The sequence below is a fragment of the Ranitomeya imitator genome, chromosome 2 (assembly GCF_032444005.1).
Source record: "Ranitomeya imitator isolate aRanImi1 chromosome 2, aRanImi1.pri, whole genome shotgun sequence".
NCBI lineage: Eukaryota > Metazoa > Chordata > Amphibia > Anura > Dendrobatidae > Ranitomeya > Ranitomeya imitator.
The window spans coordinates 654,202,222-654,227,058 of record NC_091283.1 but is presented as its reverse complement, the minus strand read 5'-3'; the positions used below and the strand labels follow the sequence as shown (position 1 = coordinate 654,227,058).

Here is a 24,837-nt window from a genome sequence, read left to right as displayed (position 1 = left end):
CAGAACTTATCTAAGCAGAACTGGTCAGGAAACCAGGAGAATCCAAGCAGAGATGTCAATCCAGCCAGAAAACATTGACAAGTGGCATAGGCTGAAGACTAGAGCCAGGTTAAATAGCAGAGCCAGGAGAGACGATTAGTGAAAGCAGCTGCTAAAACTAAACCCAAGGAGCAGCAGTTCCACTCAAAACCACCAGAGGGAGCCCAAGGGCAGAATTCACAAAAGTGCCATTTACAACCACCGGAGGGAGCCCAAGAACGGAATTCACAACAGCTCCCCCCGTGAGCGCGGCTGATCGCACAGGACATACTATTCCGTCGTTGGGAAGTAGGGCCCACCCCACATGGACGGAATAGTACGTCCAATGGCAGAAAGGGGTTAAAATAGTAAATAAAATGTATTAATGCAATGTTTGCAAACATTTCTATATGAAAAATATTATATATTTTCTTACAAATATATTTACCACTAGGGGGAGAATTTCCGTTTTAGACCTCAAGCAGCTATAGCAAGACTTACCAGCTTTACTGTTAGCTGGAAAATTGGGGCAGTAACTGCTGACATCACCATTTCCCTCCCCTTTTGGGTGTTCTAATATCCATGGGGCAGAATGAAGAGTAGCATCACAGGGCAGCGCCATTTTGTGTGTGACTGCCCTGTGATCTGCTATCACCAGCAGTTACTGCATCAGAAGCACAGCTTGTTTACAGAGGAGCAGAAGACAGTGGACTGGGAGCATGGTGGACTGGAGGAAGAGCAAAGAAATGTGGTGTGTATGGAGCAGCATTATCTGAGGAGCTGTCTGTGACTCATGCATCAGTAAGATAAGAAGGAGATCCAGGTCTGCAGTGAATGGCCAGGCATTGTGGAGGGAGGGGAGAGATACATTAGTATGGCTGAGAGAGACTGATGGGAGAGACAGAGACATGTAGAATGATGAGTGAGACACATATGGAGCGTGATGGAGAGAGATACACATGGAACAGCAGGGGTGAGACACTTGTAGTGTGATGGGGAGAGAGACATGTAGTATGATGAGTGAGGCACATATGGAGCGTGATGGGGAGAGAGATACACGTAGAATATCAGGGGAGACAGATGGACATGGAATAGCAGGCGTGAGGCATTTGGGCTATATGCACACGCAGCGTTTTTGGATGCGCGGAATTGGATCAAATCCACAGTACAGTGCACAACCAATGTTAGTCAATGGGAAATTGAGAATTGTTGTGCACAAGCTGCAGAAAAATACGCGCGGATTTGCAGGGTTTTATTTTCCACAGCATGTCAATTCTTTTCTGCACCCATTGAGTCAGGCAAAACCACATCAAAACTGCAGGTTTAAAAATCTGTGGTTCTGCAGCGGAGTTGCGCGCGATAAACGCTGAAGATCGGGAGGACGAGTGTGTGGGGGGAGACTGTGAGCTGTGAATATGTGCGTGTCTGTGTGCGGGTGTCTGTGTGTATCTGTACGTGTGTGTGCGGGAACAGGGAGCATACTGCTGGTTTATTATTTTTTTTTTTTACAGATCGAAGGCATTGCATGGATTAGCTGAATAATAAAGATGGGAAACTGTAGTGTTTTATTTCATTAAAATACTTTATTCTGTCTGTGTGTTTATTTAACCACTTAACAACTATAGGATTAGTAATGGATAGGTGACTTATTGACGCCTCTCCATTACTAAGCCGGCTTGATGTCACCTTACAATACAAAGGTGACATTAACCCCACAAATACTACCCATATGACACCACTACAGGGCAGTGGGAAGAGAGGCTAAGAGAGAGGCTAAATGGGCGCATATAAAAGATCACTTCTCTTCCACGTATTTCCAGTCTGACAACACTTTACTCACAGGACACAGAATATATAACAGATACAGAGGGCAGGCCAATAGAAAAGCGGCAGGCAAGACATAAATTTCAATAGCCGCAGGTGGCCGGAGCCTGCCGATATTTACTGTGGGAATTACAAAGGTGGGGGGGGGGGGGGGGAGGGGCGGACAAAAGGGGAATATCATGTCCCCTCTGCCCAGGGGTGCAGCCTGTGGGCTGATGCATTAAGGACATGCATCTCACATGGAACCTATTATACATATAACTGCACAACATATTCAGGGTGCTGAGTGGTTCCGTAACACGTAACAGTTGTAGCTGTCACACTCACCGGTGGCGCACCTGATTCGTGGACCCATTGTGCCACAGAGCCAGGCTTGCCTAGGATGGGAACAGCTACCTGGTGATCAATGGAGCTACTGATGGTGGAGTCAGGTTCGAGCTGCAGGTGACCGCCAGGTACTACTCCTATCCAGTCCCCAGTACTGTAGCTGCCGATCCTAGGGGTTGGGTTTGCAAGACGGGAACTTGGGAACAGAATCAAAGACAGAAAGGATTTAGAGACTGACAGACAGTAGAGACAATATTGACTTCAGAGATAGGTACCCGTTCAGACATAAAGGTCTCCGGAAACGGTTCAGGTACCGTCGACGAGACTACAGGATTCAGGTACAAACTACACAGGACTACAGGGACAGTACACGATAAGGAAGTAGCTATAATAGACTAAGGACGGGGGATCTGGCAATATACAGTTGCACACTCCAACTACAATTAAATACCTAGGCCCGCAACCGGAAATCAGAGCGGAGCGCACAGGAGGAGAGAGAGGAAGGTGAAAACGCTGCCGCAGCCAGAGCGGTGAGTATGCTGCCTCTGCACGCAGGGAGGAATAGGTGTTACAGGTGCTATAGAAGTAAACAAATATTATTACAGTATGTCTAATCAAAGTCGCTATTTTCACAACTCCGGTAGAAATGAATGCAGCGCAGCATGAGAAGGAGTCCCATTCTTGAGCTAGTTTCAGAGGAGGGACCAGAATCAAATATTTATAGCATTTGTGGCTCTCTCATACATGTCTGAGATGGGAATCCCCCTTCAAGTCCTGAGCTGTGGGGGTAGGACCACTAACGTTGAAAAACTCTTTAAGCGGGCACCATCATATAATCATAATGTGGTCTTGTGGGATCACTACTGTGCATGTAGAAAAGTATTGTACCACAAATTGTAAAGAGAAAAAGTACATGCAAATAAATGTAGGATCACCACTCAATATTTTAAGCAAAATCACAAAAAGTTTATTTCACACCCCAAAAAAGACATTACACACAAGTTTAAAAACATTTAAAAACCGTTCCACATTGGAACATGCATGTTGAATCTAATATCAAAAGATATAAATAGTATCCAAACTGATATACAAATGTATAAAGTTCCCAGCTAAAGATAGTAATGATATGCCTCTAATCCTGCACCTTTCCCTTTAATGGTACGAACATCTCTGCTACTCGCTGTTATCTGCCGCCTCTAATCCTGCACCTTTCCCTTTAATGTGCCTGTTGACTGTATGCTAAATGCATTTGTTGCATTGTATTACTTACTGCTGTCCATCCATGCTGGGGTCACAGGAGATATTATTGTGTTCAAGGTGTTAGAGCATATGTTTGCAGCCAGGTCTAGTGCCTTTGATCTTGTAACCTCCCCCGGGGTGTTGGCCAATTGCTAATTTATCCCAAATAAGGACCCACAATCCCTCTCACCTGATCCTTTAGTCAGTCCTATAAATTTAGTAGCATCTTAAGGGGTGCACGCGTGTGGGGTCAGGCACGCGCATCCCTTGCAGCAAAGCATCTCGGCAGCTAAGCATACAGACGCCGCAGTTATTTCAACGGCAGTTAGTCACGGCAGGAGTCAGGACCCCACTCTATGTTCTGTTTCTTCTGGGTGTGTCTTCCGAGTAAGCACTTCTTATTACTTGGATCTAGCTTTTCTATTAACCCATCTTACTACTTCGCCATGTTTACCTATGCCCCTACAGTGTTTGCTCCACTAGTCCTCTCTCTCCTTCGCTATCACAAATCCCAGCACTCTCTAACCTAATAATCATCTCCCCTTCCCTCTTACCTCCCCACCTGTCCTCCCCTGCTGACCTGCTCCTCAACCTCAAATCTGTCCAACAAACACATAAAACAAGTCGGCCACTCTCTTTCTCCCACCTGCTCTCTCTCTCTCTCCTTCTCCTCACTGCTGGAGACATATCTCCCATCCCTGGACCCCCACATCTCATACCTCCCATTACTACTCCCTCCTATCACTCCCTATCCAACATGAACTTCCGCAATCTTTCCAACATAAAACCCGTGCCCCTGACGCCCACCCCCCTGCTCCCTCTCTCTGGAGCACTCTGGAATGCCCGCTCAATCTGCAATAAGCTTCATGTGATTCACGACCTTTTTCTCTCCCGCAATCTTGCCTTCCTTGGCCTCACAGAAACATGGCTAACACCCTCTGACACCGCCTCCCCTGCTGCGCTGCGTTACGGAGGCCTCCACTTCACCCACACCCCTCGACCCGGCAACAAACATGGTGGAGGAGTGGGTCTTCTCCTTTCATCAAACTATATATAACTTGCTCTGTTTTGGCATCTGCATCTCTGTAGACCTTTGCATAGAGAGCACAACTAGTTGCATTGTTTGTATTGCTGTGAACATACGGGTACTCTTTTGGATATCTGACAGTTGCATTACCTGTTTTACAATGTATCATTGACACTATGCCCCTACTGCATCAACTGCTCACCCTGTCTCCAGTGAGACTATTGAGTGGTGATCCTACATTTATTTGCATGTACTTTTTCTCTTTACAATTTGTGGTACAGGACCACTAACATTCTCACAGTTCAACCCACACATGCTCTATCAGATTGAGATCTATGGAATTTAAGTGCTACGAAAACAACTAGAATTTTTATTATATTCATCCTGTATGTTGTAATCTGACTTTTAGGCAAGATTGTAGTAATAAAGCATAATAAAGGATAATATAAAATAATAGGAAAAATGTAAAGAAAATAAAGATAATATGTGACTTATTCTAAATAGTTAGTACTAATCATTTACCTGTGGCGACATCTGTAGACAAGTCCCCCTCTTCACACAGCTGGGATACACCCACAAATGTCTCTTCTTCTGTTAAGTCTTCATCTTTAACATCACTTAGATATATCCCCTAAGTCACCACATAAAAAGGCAAATGATGTACAAGTAATAAAAGATTTTTAAGAAGTTTAAAAAGAAAACACAAATTTGTCACAGCCAACTCTCAAGGTAACACAATATTCTATGGCTTCATGATTATTTTCACACTAGATCGTAAAATAATAAATACCTTATTTTAGCTCATCATCTACTTAAAGTGGTTCTCCATTTCTTATCTCCCAGATAAGAAATCTCATACTTATCTCTCAGATCGTGCCACTCCTCCAATTTTGGCATTGTTTCTCCTTGGGGTCACTGCTGGGAGAAACGACGCAGCCATCGGAGGAACGATGCTGATCAGGGAGGTAAGTAAAGTTTTTTTGTATTCTGTAGGCTGGTGCTATTAAAGGGGTTGTCCACTATTCGGGCAATCCCTCCTCAGTCCGTATGTTTCCCCCTTTTTAAACCACACCACCTATACTCACCTCTGGTGACGGCACCATTCCAGCAGTGTTGACACTGTCTCTCTTCGTGATTGCATAAGAGTGGGAGGTCATGTGAACCCTACTAGTGCCGCATCACTTTCCCCACCCATATCCCATACATCCGGAGCAAATGAGAGAACGCAGCAGCTCTCATTGGTATGGTGTCGGCATCAGAGGTCAGCATAAGTCTTATTATTTTTAAAGAGAGACACATATGGATTGAGAAGGCGTTGTCTAAGTAGTGGACAAGCCCTTCAAGCAGTGGTTTCCAGTAGAAGCAATCCCTTTAAATATTTTCAGAAAAATAAAAATTAGAATACAGTTGAATTAAAGAAGTCTATACTTCTCAACAGGATATGCCATAAATGTCTGATTGATGCAAGTTTCATCCCTGGGTTAATAACAGAGGTTGTCTCATTTAATCTTTGCCTTGATGGGATGGCCAGCAGTTGCATGATCAGGTGGTACTAGGCAAAGATACAGTTAGGGCCAGAAATATTTGGACAGTGACACAAGTTTTGTTATTTTAGCTGTTTACAAAAACATGTTCAGAAATACAATTATATATATAATATGGGCTAAAAGTGCACACTCCCAGCTGCAATATGATAGTTTCCACATCCAAATCGGAGAAAGGGTTTAGGAATCATAGCTCTGTAATGCATAGCGTCCTCTTTTTCAAGGGACCAAAAGTAATTGGACAATGGACTCTAAGGGCTGCAATTAACTCTGAAGGCGTCTCCCTCGTTAACCTGTAATCAATGAAGTAGTTAAAAGGTCAGGGGTGGATTCCAGGTGTGTGGTTTTGCATTTGGAAGTTGTTGCTGTGAGCAGACAACATGCGGTCAAAGGAACTCTCAATTGAGGTGAAGCAGAACATCCTGAGGCTGAAAAAAAAGAAAAAATCCATCAGAGAGATAGCAGACATGCTTGGAGTAGCAAAATCAACAGTTGGGTACATTCTGAGAAAAAAGGAATTGACTGGTGAGCTTGGGAACTCAAAAAGGCCTGGGCGTCCACGGATGACAACAGTGGTGGATGATCGCCGCATACTTAATTTGGTGAAGAAGAACCCGTTCACAACATCATCTGAAGTCCAGAACACTCTCAGTGAAGTAGGTGTATCTGTCTCTAAGTCAACAGTAAAGAGAAGACTCCATGACAGTAAATACAAAGGGTTCACATCTAGATGCAAACCATTCATCAATACCAAAAATAGACAGGCCAGAGTTAAATTTGCAGAAAAACACCTCAAGAAGCCAGCTCAGTTCTGGAAAAGTATTCTATGGACAGATGAGACAAAGATCAACCTGTACCAGAATGATGGGAATATAAAAGTTTGGAGAAGAAAGGGAACGGCACATGATCCAAGGCACACCACATCCTCTGTAAAACATGGTGGAGGCAACGTGATGGCATGGGCATGCATGGCTTTCAATGGCACTGGGTCACTTGTGTTTATTGATGACATTAGAGCAGACAAGAGTAGCCGAATGAATTCTGAAGTGTACCGGGATATACTTTCAGCCCAGATTCAGCCAAATGCTGCAAAGTTGATTGGACGGCGCTTCATAGTACAGATGTACAATGACCCCAAGCATACATCCAAAGCTACCCAGGAGTTCATGAGTGCCAAAAAGTGGAACATTCTGCAATGGCCAAGTCAATCTCCAGATCTAAACCCAATTGAGCATGCATTTCACTTGCTCAAATCCAGACTTAAGACGGAAAGACCCACAAACAAGCAAGACCTGAAGGCTGCGGCTGTAAAGGCCTGGCAAAGCATTAAGAAGGAGGAAACCCAGCGTTTGGTGATGTCCATGGGTTCCAGACTTAAGGCAGTGATTGCCTCCAAAGGATTGAAAATAAAAATATTTTGTTTGGGTTATGTTTATTTGTCCAATTACTTTTGACCTCCTAAAATGTGGAGTGTTTGTAAAGAAATGTGTACAATTCCTACATTTTCTATCAGATATTTTTGTTCAACCCTTCAAATTAAACGTTACAATCTGCACTTGAATTCTGTTGTAGAGGTTTCATTTCAAATCCAATGTGGTGGCATGCAGAGCCCAACTCGCGAAAATTGTGTCACTGTCCAAATATTTCTGGCCCTAACTGTATATATGTGTGATATGGTAATATCTATTAATTAGCTGAATATTTAACATTATCATGTACAGTATTGTATAATGTGACCAACCTCACAATCCTGTGGGATTTTCTGGCTTTCCACTGGAAAATCCTTGGAATATTGAGGACTGGGACTTCTCCCAACTACTCCTTTCTCACTAGGTTCATCTGTAGAAGACACACAGTGCCGGGATACATAAGCCCACACTTAATGCTTTGGTGTGTGCAAAGAAAAATAAAATTGGGCAATTGTATGTACTATAAATGTGTGGCTTTTGTCTATGTACTGTGACATTGCCACTGGCGCTGTGTGTGAGGGGAGATGTGTATCACGAAGATTGCTTTCTTTCGTGATCTAAAATCCATAAGTTTCTCTGCAACATGCTATGTGATGAACAGGGTTAAACCAGTGGTTGCAAGGGTTGTTTTTTGTCAGTAGGTGAGAGATGGGCGGGATGCCTACTCACCATATCTCCACCTTAAAGGTGTGGCTGACAGAGATAAAAATATAGCCAGTGTTTTCTTCTCTGTTGAAAGAAGTATCCAGACTCAACCACGACGGGAGTTGAAATGTGTTGCATCCAAGAGGGCTGGAGCCTTAGTGGGAAGGACTGTTTGTAGGGATTTTTTAATTTCATCTGGGCAAGAAAGGCTGTTTTTGTGTTATTACTTTGCTTTGTGATTTATGAAGCAATTAACCACCCAGATACTTTAATGCCAAGTGTTCCTGTGTCTACCTCGGGGAGCAGCTAAGTGAGCCCACCTGCCACAGTACCCAATAAAAGAAAATACGTTAAAAATTTAGCAATGTGCTAGATACCAATCCTGGATGGCCTTGGAGGGGTTGCCCAATTAACCCTGCTGTTCTGTTGGTCAAAAATGACCGACTTTGAACTTCAATATTCTTTAAAATATTCAAGATGCGGCTCTGAAACCCGTGGCCGACCGACCCATCCTCATTTAAGTCAATCAACCACAAGTTTCAGAACCACATCTTGAACACCCCAAAAAATACCAAAGTTCAAAATAGGTCTCCCCAGACCGAACAGAACAGCAGGGTTAACATCACTTTTGATTTACACTCATGGTTGTTGGTAGTCATGTGGGAGGGGATGGTTAGCACTATTACCTTGCAGCACTGGGGTCCTTAATTCAAATCCCACCAAGGACAGCATCTGCAAGGAGTTTGTATGTTCTCCCTGTGTTTGCTTGGGTTTCCTTCTGGTTTTCTGGTTTCCTCCCACACTCCAGAGACTATTAATAGGGAATGTAGATTGTGAGCACCATTGGGGCAGTGAGTGATAACAATGTCTCTAGAAGTGAAATGGGAGATTTGTGGATATCATCCACGCTGCTGAATACGACTTCTTCCTCAGGAAATAACCACATGTATAGACTTCGAAACACACAGAATAAAAATAATCATTCCTTGTTCCCAATATGTCTGGATTCCTATTTATTCAGCAGCGTGGATGATATCCACAAATCTCCCATTTTACTGTTCCTGACATGGTCAATTGCTGATCCGTGGATCTGCGGCAGCTGATTGCACTTATATGCCTCAATGAAAAGAAACACCAGGTGAGCACTATCTGAGAAACAGATTTTGAATATATATATCGGATAAGACCCTATTTTACACTTCTGTCTCCTGAGGTTCTTTTGCTAACAATGTCTGTAGAGAGCTTTAGAATATGCTGTTGCTATACGAGCAAGCATAATAATAATAATAATAATAATAATAGATGAACAGAGATGTAATCCACATGCTAAACCACTGCTCCATTCAAATGGTTACAGAAGTTCACCACTGTGGCAATTAGTTTTCCGACTACAGAAAGCTTCACTGATCGTCAAAATGTGGGACTTCTGTGAAAAAGTGATAACCTGATGTTACTGGAATAACCCTCTTACCTGAAATAATAAGAGTCTGTTGATTTTCCATAATAATGTCTTCATACTGATCCCTGTGCCCTTCTAAATATTCCCACTCCTCCATGGAGAAATAAACAGTGACATCCTGACATCTTAAAGGAATCTGATACACAAAAAGATAAAAACTCAGTGGTAAAAAAGGTTCTTTCATGGAAAACTCGAACTATCATTGCTTCAGTTGCGCCCTCAACGCATATCTAGCGGAGTTCCTAGAGCCTTAGTGGTTAATTTTTTTTTTCAGTGTACTGTGTACAGTTTTGGGCACCAGAGCTCAGGAAGGATATAATGGAACTTGAGGGAGTACAAAGGAGGGCAACAAAATTAACCCCTTTACCCCCAAGAGTGGTTTGCATGTTAATGACCGGGCCAATTTTTACAATTCTGACCACTGTCCTTTATGAGGTTGTAACTCTGGAACGCTTCAACAGATCCCGGTGATTCTGACCCTGTTTTCTCGTGACATATTGTACTTCATGTTAGTGGTAAAATTTCCTTGACATTACTTGAGTATATTTGTGAAAAAAACGGAAATTTGGTGAAAATTTTGAAAATTTTGCAATTTTCTAACTTTCAATTTTCATGCCCTTCAATCAGAGATATGTCACACAAAATACTTAATACGTTACATTTCCCACATGTCTACTTTACATAAGCACAATTTTGGAACCAAAATTTTTTTTTGTTTGTTAGGGAGTTAGAAGGGTTAAAAGTTGACCAGCAATTTCTCATTTTTACACCATTTTTTTTAGGGACCACATCACATTTGAAGTCACTTTGAGGCATCTATATGATAGAAAATACCCAAGTGTGACACCATTTTAAAAACTGCACCCCTCAAGGTGCTCAAAACCACATTCAAGAAGTTTATTAATCCTTCAGGTGTTTCACAGGAATTTTTGGAATGTTTAAAAAAAAAATGAACATTTAACCTTTTTTTTCACAACAAAATTAATTCTCATCCAATTTGTTTTATTTTCCCAAGGGTAACAGGAGAAATTGGACCCCAAACGTTGTTGTGCAACTTGTCCTGAGTACGCTGATACCCCATATATGGGGGTAAACCACTGTTTGGGCGCATGGCAGAGCTCAGAAGGGAAGGAGGGCCATTTGACTTTTCAATGCAAAACTGGCTGGAATTGAGATGGGACGCCAGGTCTCGTTTGGAGAGCCCCTGATGTGCCTAAACAGTGGAAACCCCCCAACAGTAACCCCATTTTGGAAAGTAGACCCCCTAAGGAACTTATTCAGATGTGTGGTGAGCACTTTGAACCCCCAAGTGCTTCACAGAAGTTTATAATGTAGAGCAGTGAAAATTAAAAAATCTTTTTTTTCCCACAAAAATGATCTTTTAGTCCCCAATTTTGTATTTTCCCAAGGGTATCTGGAGAAATTGGACCCAAAAGTTGTTGTGCAATTTGTCCTGAGTACAAGGATACCCCATATGTGGGAGAAAACTACTGTTTGGGAGCATGGCAGAGCTCGGAAGGGAAGAAGTGGCGCTTTGGAATGCAGACTTTCATGGAATGGTCTGCGGGCGTCACACTGCGTTTGCAGAGCCCCTGGTGTACCTAAACAGTAGAAACCCCTCTAATGATTTTTTAGCCCCCAGTTTTGTATTTTCCCATGGGTAACAGGAGAAATTGGACCCCAAAATATATTGTCCAGCATACACTGATACCTCATATGTGGGGGTAAACAACTGTGTCACGCTCACGCCCTGGCTGATGGGCGTGAGCCAAAAGGGTTTGTGGCCCCACTGTGTCACAAACCAGACTACCCTGGAAGGGGCGGGACTATGACAGCTGCCTTGGTTTTCACTGGAGCCTCTGATGGTGAGGTCAGGCTTGTGCGGCAGGCAGGTGCTACTCCAGGGTGGTGTCTGGCTATGGTTGCTGATCTCACTTAGAGAACAGGAACACTAGGACAGGTGTGGGCATCAGGCAGGACTAGCAGATGAGCACGGATGAAACTCAGACGAGTAGGCTGGCACGGCTGAGAAACAACGCCGGCAGAGACACAGGGCTGGCAGGAACGGCAGAGACACAGGGCTGGCAGGAACGGCAGAGACACAGGGCAGGCAGGAATGGCAGAGACACAGGGCTGGCAGGAACGGCAGAGACACAGGGCTGGCAGTAACGGCAGAGACACAGGGCAGGTTGGTGTGGTGTATGAAGGAACAGGTAGGGAACTGTTCACACAGGAGGTGCAGGTAAGGAAACAAGCAGGAAGGAATGAAGTATGAAGGAACAGGAAGATCAGCAAGAGATAGCGCATTAACAAAAGCTAAGCAGAGCAGAACCGCAAGGAATGCGGAGAGGAGCTGCAGCAATAGATCACTACAGAAGCTAAGCAGAGCGGAACCACAAGGAATGCAGAGAGGAGCTGCAGCAAGAGATTTCTGCAGCAGCAGGAGCGGAGCAGAGTAGAACAGAGCAGAACCGCAGGAGTGCGGAGCAGAGGCAAAGCCGCAGAGAGACAAGGGTAGAACCACAAAGTGCAGAGCCAAGAGCAGAGTGAAGGCAGAGTGCAGAGCCAAGAGCAGAGTGAAGGCACAGAGTGCAGAGCCAAGAGCAAAGGCACAGAGTGCAAAGCAAGGTCGCAGAGTGCGGAGCCGAGAGCAGAGCAGAGAGGCACTGCAGGGAAAGAAACCACAGACAAGGAGACAGAGGTAGGACAAAGTTCAGACAAGGTAATGGAACAAGACATGATATAAGAACAAAGACACAGGGACCAGGATATTCAGCCTCCTGGAGGGCAGACAAACAAGATACAAGGCAAAGCAAGGAGAACAGCCTTCAGAGAAGGCAAGACACAGAGCAAGACCTGGCAGCTCAGAAGCAAAACACAAACTGAGTTAACACATTGCACAGGCCCAGCTGTCCTAAATACTGGAGGTCTATTGGTAATTGGTCAGGAACAGATTAGACAGGTGCGCCCTGATTCTAGAAGAACCAGAAAGTTCTGGTGCCACCCCCCTATGCACACAGCCAGAAAGCATGCAGAGAGCAGAGGCACATAATATGGAGCTGGCAACAAACAGAAACCACAATATGACCTGGAGCAGTGGGCAAGACAGTGTGAGAGATGAGAGGCCATGCCATGATGCCAGCAGAGTTGTTACACACTGTTTGGGAGCACGGCAGATCTCAGAAAGGGAAGGAGCACAGTTTTAGTTTTTCAATGCAGAATTGTATGGATTGAGATCAGGCGTCATGTTGCGTTTGCAGAGCCCCGATGTGCCTAAACAGTGGAAACCTCACAATTCTAACTCTAACCCCAACACACCCCTAATCCCAATCCTAACCACACCCCTAACCCCAACACACCCCTAACCCTAATCCCAAACCTAACCACACCCCTAACTCGAACACACCCCTAACCCTAATCCCAACACACCCCTAACCATAATTCCAACCCTAACCATACCCCTAACCCTGACAGACCCCTAACCCAACAGTAAACATAATCCAAACCCTAACACCCAACTCTAGCCCCAACTCTAACTTTAGCCCCAACCCTAACTTTAGCCCTAATCCTAATGGGAACATGGAAATAAATACATTTTTTTATTTTATTATTTTTCCCTAACTAAGGCAGTGATAATGGGGGTTTGATTTATTATATATAGCAGGTTTTTATGTTTGGCAGTTGGCAGAATGAACAAAAACCAGCAATTCATGAATTTCTTTTGGGGTGTTTATACCGTTCTGCATTTGGTAAAATTGATAAAGCAGTTTTATTCTTCATGTCAGTGCGATTACAGCGATACCTCATTTGTATCATTTTTTATGGTTTGACGCTTTTATACAATAAAAACTATTTTATAGAAAAAATAATTATTTTCGCATAGTTTTATTCTGAGGGCTATAACTTTTTTATTTTTCCGCTGATGACGCTGTGTGGCGGCACGTTTTTTGCGGGACAAGATGATGTTTTTGGCGGTACAATGTATTTTTATCCGTCTTTTTGATCGCGTGTTATTCCACTTTTTGTTCGGCAGTATGATGATAAAGCATTGTTTTTTTCCTACTTTTTTTTACGGTGTTCACTGAAGGGGTTAACTAGTGTGACAGTTTTATAGGTCGGGTCGTTACGGACACGGTGATACTAAATATGTGTACTTTTATTGTTTTTTTTTATTTACATAAATAAATGTATTTATTGGAACAATATTTATTTAGGATTTAAAAATTTTTTTTTTTTTTTTTACACATGTAATTATTTTTTTTTAACATTTTTACTTTGTCCCACTGTGGGACATCATGTTATAGTGTCAGATCGCTGATCTGACACTTTGCAATGCACTGTGTCAGATCAGCGATCTGACAGGCACTGCAGGAGGCTTGCCGGCGCCTGCTCTCAGCAGGCGTTTGCAAGCCACCTCCCTGCCGGACCCGGAAGGAGCACCGTGGCCATCTTGGATCCAGGGCCTGCAGGGAGGAGGACGGAGGAGACGCTCGGAGCAACGCGATCACGTCGCGTTGCTCCGAGGGTCTCAGGGAAGCACGCAGGGAGCCCCCTCCCTGCGCGATGCTTCCCTATGCCTCCGGAATGCTGCGATCATGTTTGATCGCATTGTTCCGGGGATTAATGTGAGACCGCTCCTGGCACATAGTGCCGGATGTCAGCTGTGATAGTCAGCTGACACCCGGCCGCGATCACCCCCCGTGAGCGCGGCTGATCGTGTTAGACGTACTATTCCGTCCATGGGAATTTGGGCCGGGTCACATGGACGGAAAATTACGTCTAATGGCAGAAAGGGGTTAATAAAGGGGATGGGTGAACTACAATACACAGACAGATTAGCAAAATTGAGATTATTTAGTCTAGAAAAAAGATGCCTGAGGGGCGATCTAATAACCATGTATAAGTGTATAAGGGGACAATACAATTATCTCTCCAAGGATCTGTTTATACAACGACGGCGACAGTCACAAGGAGGCATTCTCTACACCTGGAGGAGAGAAGGTTTTTCCACCAACATAGAAGAGGATTCTTTACTGTTAGGGCAGTGAGAAACTGGAATTCCTTGCCTAAAGAGGTGGTGATGGCGAACACAGTCGAGGGTTTCAAGAGAGGCCTGGATGTCTACCTGGAGCGCAACAATATTGTATCTTACAGTTATTAGATTCTTTGGAAGGACGTACTGTAGATCTGGTGATTTATTCTGACGGAATATTGGCTGAACTGGATGGACAAATATCTTTTTTCGGCCTTGTAACTATGTTGCCATGTATGTTACAGTTGATGTAGGGTTTGTTTTTTTTGTAGAATGAGCTGATAATTTTAATTCCTTCATTTTGGTTCATATGATTTTTTATGAGATGGATACACAAATGGAAGAATTTTTTTATGGTGCTTACCATACTGGTTTAATACCATGACTCAGTTATAGGTGGGGTTAATATGTATGTGATTAACATACATATTTAGAGTGAAATTAGAGTGAAAAGGCGATGTTATAGTGTACATTATACACTGCTCAAAAAAATAAAGGGAACACTAAAATCCCACATCCTACATATCACTGAATGAAATATTCCAGTTGTAAATCTTTATTCATTACATAGTGGAATGAGTTGAGAACAATAAAACCTAAAAATGATCAACATAAATCACAACTAATATCCCACGGAGGTCTGGAGTTTGAATGATGCTCAAAATCAAAGTAGAAAATGAAGTTACAGGCTGATCCAACCACAGTGGAAATGCCTCAAGACAAGGAAATGATGCTCAGTAGTGAGCATGGCCTCCATGTGCCTGTATGACCTCCCTGCAATGCCTGGGCAAGTTCCTGATGAAGCGGCGGATGGTCTCCTGAGGGATCTCCTCCCAGACCTGGATTAAAGCATTCGCCAACTCCTGGACAGTCTGTGGTGCAATCGGATTCAGGTCTGGGGAACGGGCGGGCCAGTCTATAACTTCAATGCCTTCATCTTGCAGGAACTGCTGACACACTCCAGCCACATGAGGTCTGGCATTGTCCTGCATTAGTAGGAACCCAGGGACAGCCGCACAAGCACATGGTCTCACAAGGGGTCTGAGGATCTCATCTCGGAACCTAATGGCAGTCAAGCTACCTCTGGCAAGCACATGGAGGGCTGTGCGGCTCTCCAAAGAAATGCCACCCCACACCATTACTGACCCACTGCCAAACCGGTCATGCTAAAGGATGTTGCAAGGCAGCAGATCACTCTCCAAGGCATCTCCAGACTCTGTCAAGTTTGTCACATGTGCTCGGTGTGAACCTGCTTCAGGTTAAACTATTTCATATTACTATTTTTTATTTATACATATATGCAACATCATTTCCTATATATAAGATACATATATTTTATACCCTTATCCCACATTATATCATCTAAGTTTTACTTGTAGCATTCACTAAGACCACTATTAACTGAGAATTAAAGTATATTATATTACTTTAGAGACCCACCCGTCTCTGTATCTTTATTGCCCTGTTTTTACATATTCATATATTTTCTAATTGTCCTTTAATATTTTTTTTAAATAATAAATATCAATTATATATATATATATATATATATATATGTGTGTGTATATATATATATGTATAAATATATATATATATATATATATATATATATATATATATATATATACACATTAGGGATTTCACTCACTCAGGTGCAACAGCTGATACTCAGGAGGCACGTTCCTTTAAAAGTTCACAGGGTTTATTGCATCATAAACCACATGGCAAAAATAACAGAAAACAAATAGCCTTTGGCTCAGGAAAGAAAAGCAAGAGTCCAGTCCTTCAGGCTCAGTCCTGGAGCCTTAACACACTCAGGAGGGTTTCACCTCCACACATATCTGCTGTGTAAAGCATTAGCCTGTCTTACATAGAGCTAACCACACCCAGGAACCCATCACATGATTAGACATGTGGTCTGACATCACCACAGGTCCTGAAACACATATATATATACATGGTTATGTGAAATAAAGAAAACACTCTGGGCTACATCACAGCGACAACCCACCTATGTGACACATACCTCCCGTCGACTACACACCCTTTAGCCATGCTACATACCTCCCCCTCTGCCTAAAGCCGTGGGGCTTGGCACTTTCTCCCACTAAACAAGGGATTCTTGATAGGGCATCCGCATTACCGTGCAGTTTTCCGGCCCTATGTTCCACATGGAAACTGAAGTCCTGCAGGGCTAAAAACCAACGGGTGACCCTAGCATTGCTACCTTTTGTTTCCCTCATCCACTTAAGTGGGGTATGGCCGGATATTAGTCTGAATTTACGTCCCAGCAGATAGTACCGTAACGTGTCCACCGCCCACTTTATGGCCAAACACTCTTTTTCTACGACTGAGTAGTTCTTCTCAGATGAAGACAGCTTTCTACTCAGGTAGAGAATAGGATGTTCCTCCCCATGTAGCTCTTGTGAAAGGACTTGCTCCTACCCCAACATCTGAGGAATCTGTCTGAAGAACAAATTCTTTCTTGAAATCTGGGGCCATCAGAACGGGTTGCTTACACAGAGCCCCTTTCAATTCTTGGAAGGCTGATTCTGTCTCTTCGGACCATTTAACCGTCACTGATTGTGTCCCCTTTAGCAGATCGGTCAGAGGCGCAGCCACTGTGGTGGAGTTCGGGATGAACCTCCTGTAATATCCCACGATTCCCAGAAAGGCTTTAACTTGCTTTTTGGAGAGTGGTTTTGGCTATGTTTGGATTGCCTCCACTTTCCTGATTTGAGGCTTTATTTCTCCACGACCCACTATATAGCCTAGGTACTTAGCTTCTTCCTTATTGTAAACCCCGCCTCTCTTAAAGCATCAAGCACAGCTTGGACTTTTCCCAGATGACTCTCCCAGTCCGGGCTAAAGATGAAGATATCATCCAGGTACGCAGCAGCGTATGACTTATGGGGTGCAAGGACTCTATCCATAGCCCTCTGGAAGGTCGCCGGAGCTCCCTGTAGGCCAAACGGCATCCGGACATACTGGAAGCACCCATCTGGTGTAGAAAACGCCGTCTTCTCCTTGGCTCCTGTGCCATGGGGATCTGCCAATACCCCTTCGTCAAATCCAAGGTGGATATATATCTGGCGTGCCCAAGCCTTTCGATGAGCTCATCAACGTGGGGCACGGGATAAGCGTCGAACTTGGAGACCTCATTCAACTTCCGATAATCGTTGCAAAACCTCCACTCTTCATCAGGTTTTGGGACCAGGACAATTGGACTCGACCAACCGCTCTTGGATTCCTCAATGACTCCAAGCTTCAACATACGCTCCACCTCCTTGGAGATTACTCAGTAGCGTAGCTACTGGGGGGGCAGAGGGGGCCTTCGCCCCGGGCCCTGTCACATGAAGGGGCCCACTGGGAGCCGGCACAGCCACTTCCGTGATGAGGCACAATACAGCACAGGAGGAGATCAGTAAAATGCCTGCTCCCCTGCCTGGCGGAGATTCTGCACGCTGGTAGCACAGTGGCCAGAGGCAAATCTCACTCCTGCACTTTATTGTGCTGACCACCTCAGAAGCTTCTCCCAGGCTGCAGGTTTCTTCCCTCCATGTGCACGCTGGGACTGGCTCAGGGCAGCACGCTGGGTCCTAGTGTCCACCTACATTTCACTCACTCAGACACTTCCTGGTCCTGCTGCAAACTTTATTGGTAAGTGGGGATACAATAATGATTATTGAAAGGCATGTCATAGTCACTGGGGGGTAAATGTGAGAGGATAGGGTATTGTGGGGGCTTAGGTGGGGGAGGGGGACAGGGAACTGGGTGGTGAATGGGAAAGGATGGGGGTGTTGTGGGGGCTTAGGTGGGGGAGGGTCGACAGGGCACTGGGGGGGGGGGGTGAATGTGAGAAGCTAAGGGTATTGTGAGGGCTGAGGAGGGTGAGAGGCGACGGCACCGGGGGGCTGAATATTATACGATTTTGTTACGGGATTATATGCCCTCCATCACATGTAATAGTTGTTCTCTGGGATGGGGAGGTGGGGGGCTTATTATACTAACCAGCTGGGGAAGCCATGAGCTGCATCACATTTAAAGCATCACTCCAGCATTTTTTGTTATTTCACCGCTGGAGTGGCGCTTTAAGGCTATGTGCACACGTAGGAAAAGTGGTGCAAAATTTTCTGCATAAAATCTGCAACTCCTGGCAGAATCCGCAGACGTGAATTTGCCACGGTTTTTAAGTGGATTTGCAGCGGAATTGATGCGGATTTTATGCGGTTTTTGCCACTGCGGATTTCTATTATAAAGGTCTGCAGATCTGCACAAAAGAAGCGACATGCACTTCTTTTAAATCCGCAGCAATTCCACACTGATTTTTCTGCACCATCTGCACAACTTTTTTTTTTACATTGATTTACATGGTACTGAAATCACAGTGCGGATCTGCAGTGTTTCTGCGTGGAAAAATCCGCTGCGGATTCGCAGCAAATCTGCATCGTGTGCACATAGCCTAAGGGCATGTGCACACGTAGCAGATTTGGCTGAGGATCTGCAACGGATTTGACTCTGCAGATTTGCAGCAGTTTTCCATGCGGTGTACAGTACCATGTAAACCTATGGAAAACAAAATCCGCAGTGCACATGCTGCAGAAAATACCGCCCGGAAACGCTGTATTGTGTTTTCCGCAGCATGACAATTCTTTGTGCGGATTCCGCTGCGTTTTACACCTGCTCCATAATAGGAATCCGCAGGTGTAAAACCTCAGGCGTAATCCACACAAAAACCACTGGAAATCCGGTAAAACGCAGTGTGTTTAACATGCGGATTTTTCAAAATCTGCGTGGTAAAGTCCGCACACAAATCCGCAACGTGCGCACATAGCCTCAATCCAAGACCAACTGTCTGATACTCACCTTCCGGTGTTTTCATCTGTTTTCGCCAACGCACTGCTTGGGTACATCTCCTGCAGTTTGTGACCTGTCCGCTGCTCCAGTGTTTCATAGAGCGGTACGGAGGTCACTAATCAATGTCTGTCTATAAGAGCCTCTTTCTGGCCTCTTCCTGGACCTCAGACTTACATTGAGCGCTTGTGATGCAGCTTCTAACTTCTGGCCAATCAGAAGCTGTGGTCACAAGATGGAGCCGCGGGACTGGAGCGGTGCCAAAAAGCGGAGAATACGGCGGAGGATGAGTATATGGCTGTCGTCACACTACCGGTATTTGGTCAGTATTTTACATCAGTATTTGTAAGCCAAAACCAGGAGTGGGTGATAAATACAGAAGTGGTGCATATGTTTCTATTATACTTTTCCTCTAATTGTTCCACTCCTGGTTTTGGCTTACAAATACGGAGGTAAAATACTGACCAAATACTGCTAGTGTGACGGCAGCCTATGACCGAGGCAGGGGACTTGCGCTTAAATCACCAATCCAGCAGTGGAAAATAAACCCTGCTAGAGTGGTGCTTTAATAATTTAATAATCAGACTGCCAAATCATGACACGGAGCGCCTGCTGCATGAGCCCCCAATATCACTGGCGTCATCAGGCTGTCATGCGACCACATGTTTACTATGTGCTTGTGTCAACTAGAAAGGTTTGGTTTCTTTCAATAGAAGAGAATTGAGAGAAGCCGAAAGAGTCGTCACTTGACTGCCTGCTAACATCAGCGATGCTGGGGCCATTGTTACTGTACATGGGGGGCTCAAGGGACATTATTAAATGTCAAGTGGGCACTTAAGAAGCATTATTATTTATAGGGGCATCAGTGTGCATCTACTGGGTGGTAGAGGCTGCTGAGCCGACTGTCAGTTGCAGTAAGGCTATGTGCACATGTTGTGGATTTGGCTGTGGATCTGCAGCAGTTTTCCATGCGTTATACAGTAGCATGTTAGCCTATGGAAAACAAAATCCACAGTGCCCATGGTGCGGAAAATTCTGCGTGGAAACACAGCGGTTTATTTTCCGCAGCATGTCAATTCTCAGTGCGGATTCCACAGCATTTTACACCTGTTCCTTAATAGGAATCCGCAGGTATAAAAACGCAGGTGAAATCCGCACAAAAACTGCACAAAATCCGCAGGGCGTTTTACCTGCAGATTTTGCAAAATCCGCACTGAAAAATCCGCAATGGAATCCGCAATGTGTTCACATACCCTAAGAGGCACAGTTACAGCTGCTGCTCTCTATACACAGAGCGGTGACTGAAACCGTGCGGCTGCCGCCCCCGAGGTTGCAGTGAGGAATAAAGTTAATTTCCTCCTGGCAGTGTGACTTTCAGTGCAGGCGACACACGGAGTCAGAGCGCTACTAACTATTAGGCTGCCGTCACACTATCAGTATTTGGTCAGTATTTTACATCAGTATTTGTAGCCAAAACCAGGAGTGGAACAAATAGAGTAAAAGTATAATAGAAACATATGCACCACGTCTGTATTTATCACCCACTCCTGGTTTTGGCTTACACATACTGATGTAAAATACTGACCAAATACTGCTTGTGTGACGGCAGCCTTATACTGTGTTTTGGGGGACCAATGGGACATCATTCTATGTATAGGGGAACTCTAATAGACATCATACTGTATGTACGGGAGCTGTAGGTTCATCATACTGTGTGTAGGGGAGTTGTGAGCATACCATACTGTGTATAGGGGAGCAGTGGTGATATCATACTGTGTATAGGGGAGCAGTGGTGACATCATACTGTGTATAGGGGAGCTGTGGGCTCATCATATTGTGTAGAGGGGAGCAGTGGGGACATCATACTATGTATAGGGGAGCTGTGGGATCATCATATTGTGTATAGGGGAGCTCTGGGGGCATTATACTGTGTATAGGGGAGCTGTGGAATAATCATACTGTGTATAGGGGAGCTGTGGAATAATCATACTGTGTATAGGAGAGCTGTAGGGGCATTATACTGTGTATAGGAAAGCTGTGGGCCCACCATACTGTGTATAGTCAAGCTGTACATGGAGGCTACTTAGGGGACATTATTAAATGTTAAGTGGGCACTTAAACATTATTGTTATATGGGCAGTGGTGGCATTACTATGTGGGGCGGCACCATTATTGTACCACACAGCAGGTGCTGTAGGACACATACAGCAGCAGCGGATCAGTATTGGGGTATCAGAGGCAGTAATAGGGACACATACGGCAGCAGCGGCTCAGTATTGGGGTATCAGCAGGATGAGGAGTTTGTGCAGGTTGGGGATAGGGGCTGGAAATGTGAGAAGTCTGATGTGTTGTAATAATTTCTGCAGACGAGTCCTGGGTGGAGAAGTTGTCTTGTCGGTCGGGGCCAGATGGAAAAGACGAGAAAAGTGCCATTGCCATTCCATCAGAAAGAACGTCAGTGGTAAGACATTATCTGTAACTGTGCTGTGATCTCTTATATGGTCTGCAGGACTGGTATCTACCAATATATGGTCTCCATATAGGAATATCAGAGTTTGGTTTTGTATATAGATGTATTTTCAGTCACAGTGCGGTCATCTGCTGATGTTCCTGGTTAGGGGCCCACTCAGATTTTTTGCCCCCCCCCCAACCCCCCCCAAGCTGAAACCCTAGCTTCGCCTCTGAGATTACTTCTCGACGAGCCTCAGGAATACGATAGGGCTTCACGTTCACCCGCACATGTGGCTCTGTTACCCCGTGGACCCCGTGCTCTATGACCTTTGTGTATCCTGGCAACTTTGAAAACAGGTCCCTGTTTTTCTGGAGTAACTCCTGGCACTGCTGTTTCTGGGTCGTCGATAGCGTGTCCGCTATAGTAACCGCTCCAACCTCACCTTCTGGGTTGCTTAACAAAGATGGAGTTACTGCCAGCTCTCTATCTTGCCATGGCTTGCTGAAGTTGACATGGTAAACTTGGAATGGTTTCAGTCTTCCTGGTTGGTGAATTTTATAATTTACCCACCAAGTTTCTCGACGACCTCATATGGCCCTTGCCATTTGGCCAAGAACTTGCCTTCCACCATCGGAACTAACACAAGAACTCGGTCTCCCGGATTGAACTGCCTAACTCTTGCAGACCGGTTGTAGACCCTGGCCTGAGCTTCTTGTGCCTGGAGGAGGTGTTCTTTCACGACAGGCGTCACCTTTGCAATCCTCTGCTGCATCAGGGCCACATGCTCAATGACGCTTCTGTGGGGCGTGACTTCGGCCTCCCAGGTTTCCTTGGCTATATCCAGGAGTCCTCACGGATGTCGGCCATAAAGAAGCTCAAACGGTGAGAACCCTGTGAAGGCCTGTGGAACTTCACAAATGGAAAACATCAGATATGGTAAAGACAATCCCAGTGTCTACCGTCTTTCTCTATAGCTTTTCTCAGCATGCTCTTCAGTGTCTTGTTAAATCTCTCAACAAGGCCATCTGACTGGGGATGGTACACCGATGTCCTCAACTGGGAGATTTTCAGGACTTTGCATAACTTCCTCATCACCTTGCTCATGAAAGCTGTCCCCTGGTCAGTCAGGATCTCCTTCGGCAGTCCTGTCCGGGAAAACACATGGACCAACTCGCGGGCTATATTCTTCAAGGATGAATTTCTCAAGGGAATTGCCTCAGGATAGCGTGTGGCATAGTCCAGGATGACTAATATATACTGATGGCCCCGGGCTGATTTAACTAAAGGTACCTTCACACATAACGATTTCGTTAACGATATCGTTGCAACGTCACACTTTTTGTGACGTAGCAACGATACCGCTAACGATCTCGTTATGTGTGACAGCAACCAACGATCAGGCGCCTGCTGGGAGATCGTTGGTCATTGGGGAATGATCAGGACCTTTTTTTGGTCGCTGATCACCCGCTGTCATCGCTGGATCGGCGTGTGTGACGCCGATCCAGCGATGTGTTCACTTGTAACCAGGGTAAATATCGGATTACTAAGCGCAGGGCCGCGCTTAGTAACCCGATATTTATCCTGGTTACCATTGTAAAAGTAAAAAAAAACAAAAACACTACATACTCACATTCCGATGTCTGTCACGTCCCCCGCCGTCAGCTTCTCTGCACTGACTGTCAGTGCCGGCCGTAAAGCAGAGCACAGCGGTGACGTCACCGCTGTGCTCTGCTTTACGGCCGGCGCTGACACAGTCAGTGCGGGAAGCTGACGGCGGGGACGTGACAGACATCGGAATGTGAGTATGTAGTGTTTTTGGGTTTTTTTACCACCAGAAATGAGGAGTGGGAGCAGTTAGCTGACATGTAGGGCAGGACCTGCAATAGTTCACTATTTCCCGGTGACACCCAATAGGCCAATAGAACCTCTGCACAACCCGTTCCTGCGTTTTTTCCATCCCTAGGTGTCCACCCAAGATGTGTGAATGGGCCATGTCCAACAACTTCCGTCTATATGGACCCGGCACTACCAGCTGCTCTACCAACTCCTCCCTTATTTTCGTGACCCGATACAACAACTCCCCACTCATCAGAAAATAGGGAAATCTTGTGTCTGCCCCCGGCTCCTGTACCACCTCGTTAATAACTGTGACATTATTAAAGGCTTCCCTCAGAGTGGGGTCCCTATGTTGGGCAGTCCCAAAATTTTCACCGGTTACCTCTAACTCCAGAATGTCAGATGCAGGGGACACTTCCTCCTCATCCCCAACCAGAACACAAAAAGGAAAACTGTCTGTCTCTGGGTGTGGCGACACCCTTCCAGGGTTTATTGGTTCCCTACTCTTGCTAGGGAGCTCAGAACTTTTTCCCCACAAATCCCAAAACAAACAGAAATCCCGACCAATAATTATAGGGTGCAACAAGTCCCGAATGACGCCGACTATATGGGACTCAGTGCCACATGCCGTTTCAATGTCCACCCTGGCCATAGGATAGTCCTTTGCATCACCATGTGTGCATCACACTCCGACCTTCTTTCCCGGGAGCAGGTGAAGAGGAAAAGTGGCGCTCACCAGGGTGACTAAGCTCCCCGAGTCTAACAGCGCCGTTACCGCTCGACCGTTCACCTTTACGGGACACGCTTGAGGTCCCTCGTTGGGCGGAGAGTTCACACTGCAGGTTGGATACGCATAGTATGAACTACGGCGTCCCATGCTGCAGTCCATCTGCTCAGTTGTCTGGGAACAATGAGCAGCTATATGTCCTGGCTTGTGGCACCTCCAGCAAATAATATCACCCGTAGGGACCTTGGGCACCACCTCCCTTGACCTCTGTGACCTTGGATGCCCCACCCCTCTTTGGGACTCAATTCCCTTCTGGGACCCCCAGTACGGCATGGGTTGCCTCCCGGAGGAGCCTTCCAACCCTTGATATCTCTCAACCAGTCC

General features: G+C 45.2%; 1 protein-coding gene across 9 annotated transcripts in view; it reads right to left on the bottom strand.

The window, feature by feature from the left end:
- Window positions 1-24,837, bottom strand: part of LOC138667072 (oocyte zinc finger protein XlCOF6-like) — a 157,652-nt gene that overhangs the window by 31,493 nt on the left and 101,322 nt on the right. For 6 of the 9 annotated variants that reach the window (XM_069755333.1, XM_069755334.1, XM_069755338.1 and 3 more), the window contains 3 exons: window positions 9,565-9,688; window positions 7,721-7,818; window positions 4,958-5,066 (listed from right to left, as the gene is read on the bottom strand). In XM_069755333.1, coding sequence (XP_069611434.1) covers window positions 4,958-5,066; window positions 7,721-7,818; window positions 9,565-9,688 — 331 coding nt within the window. Of the gene's footprint in view, window positions 1-4,957; window positions 5,067-7,720; window positions 7,819-8,779; window positions 8,905-9,564; window positions 9,689-24,837 lie in introns of all 9 variants that reach the window. The other 3 variants (XM_069755340.1, XM_069755341.1, XM_069755339.1) reach the window with 2 other exon arrangements.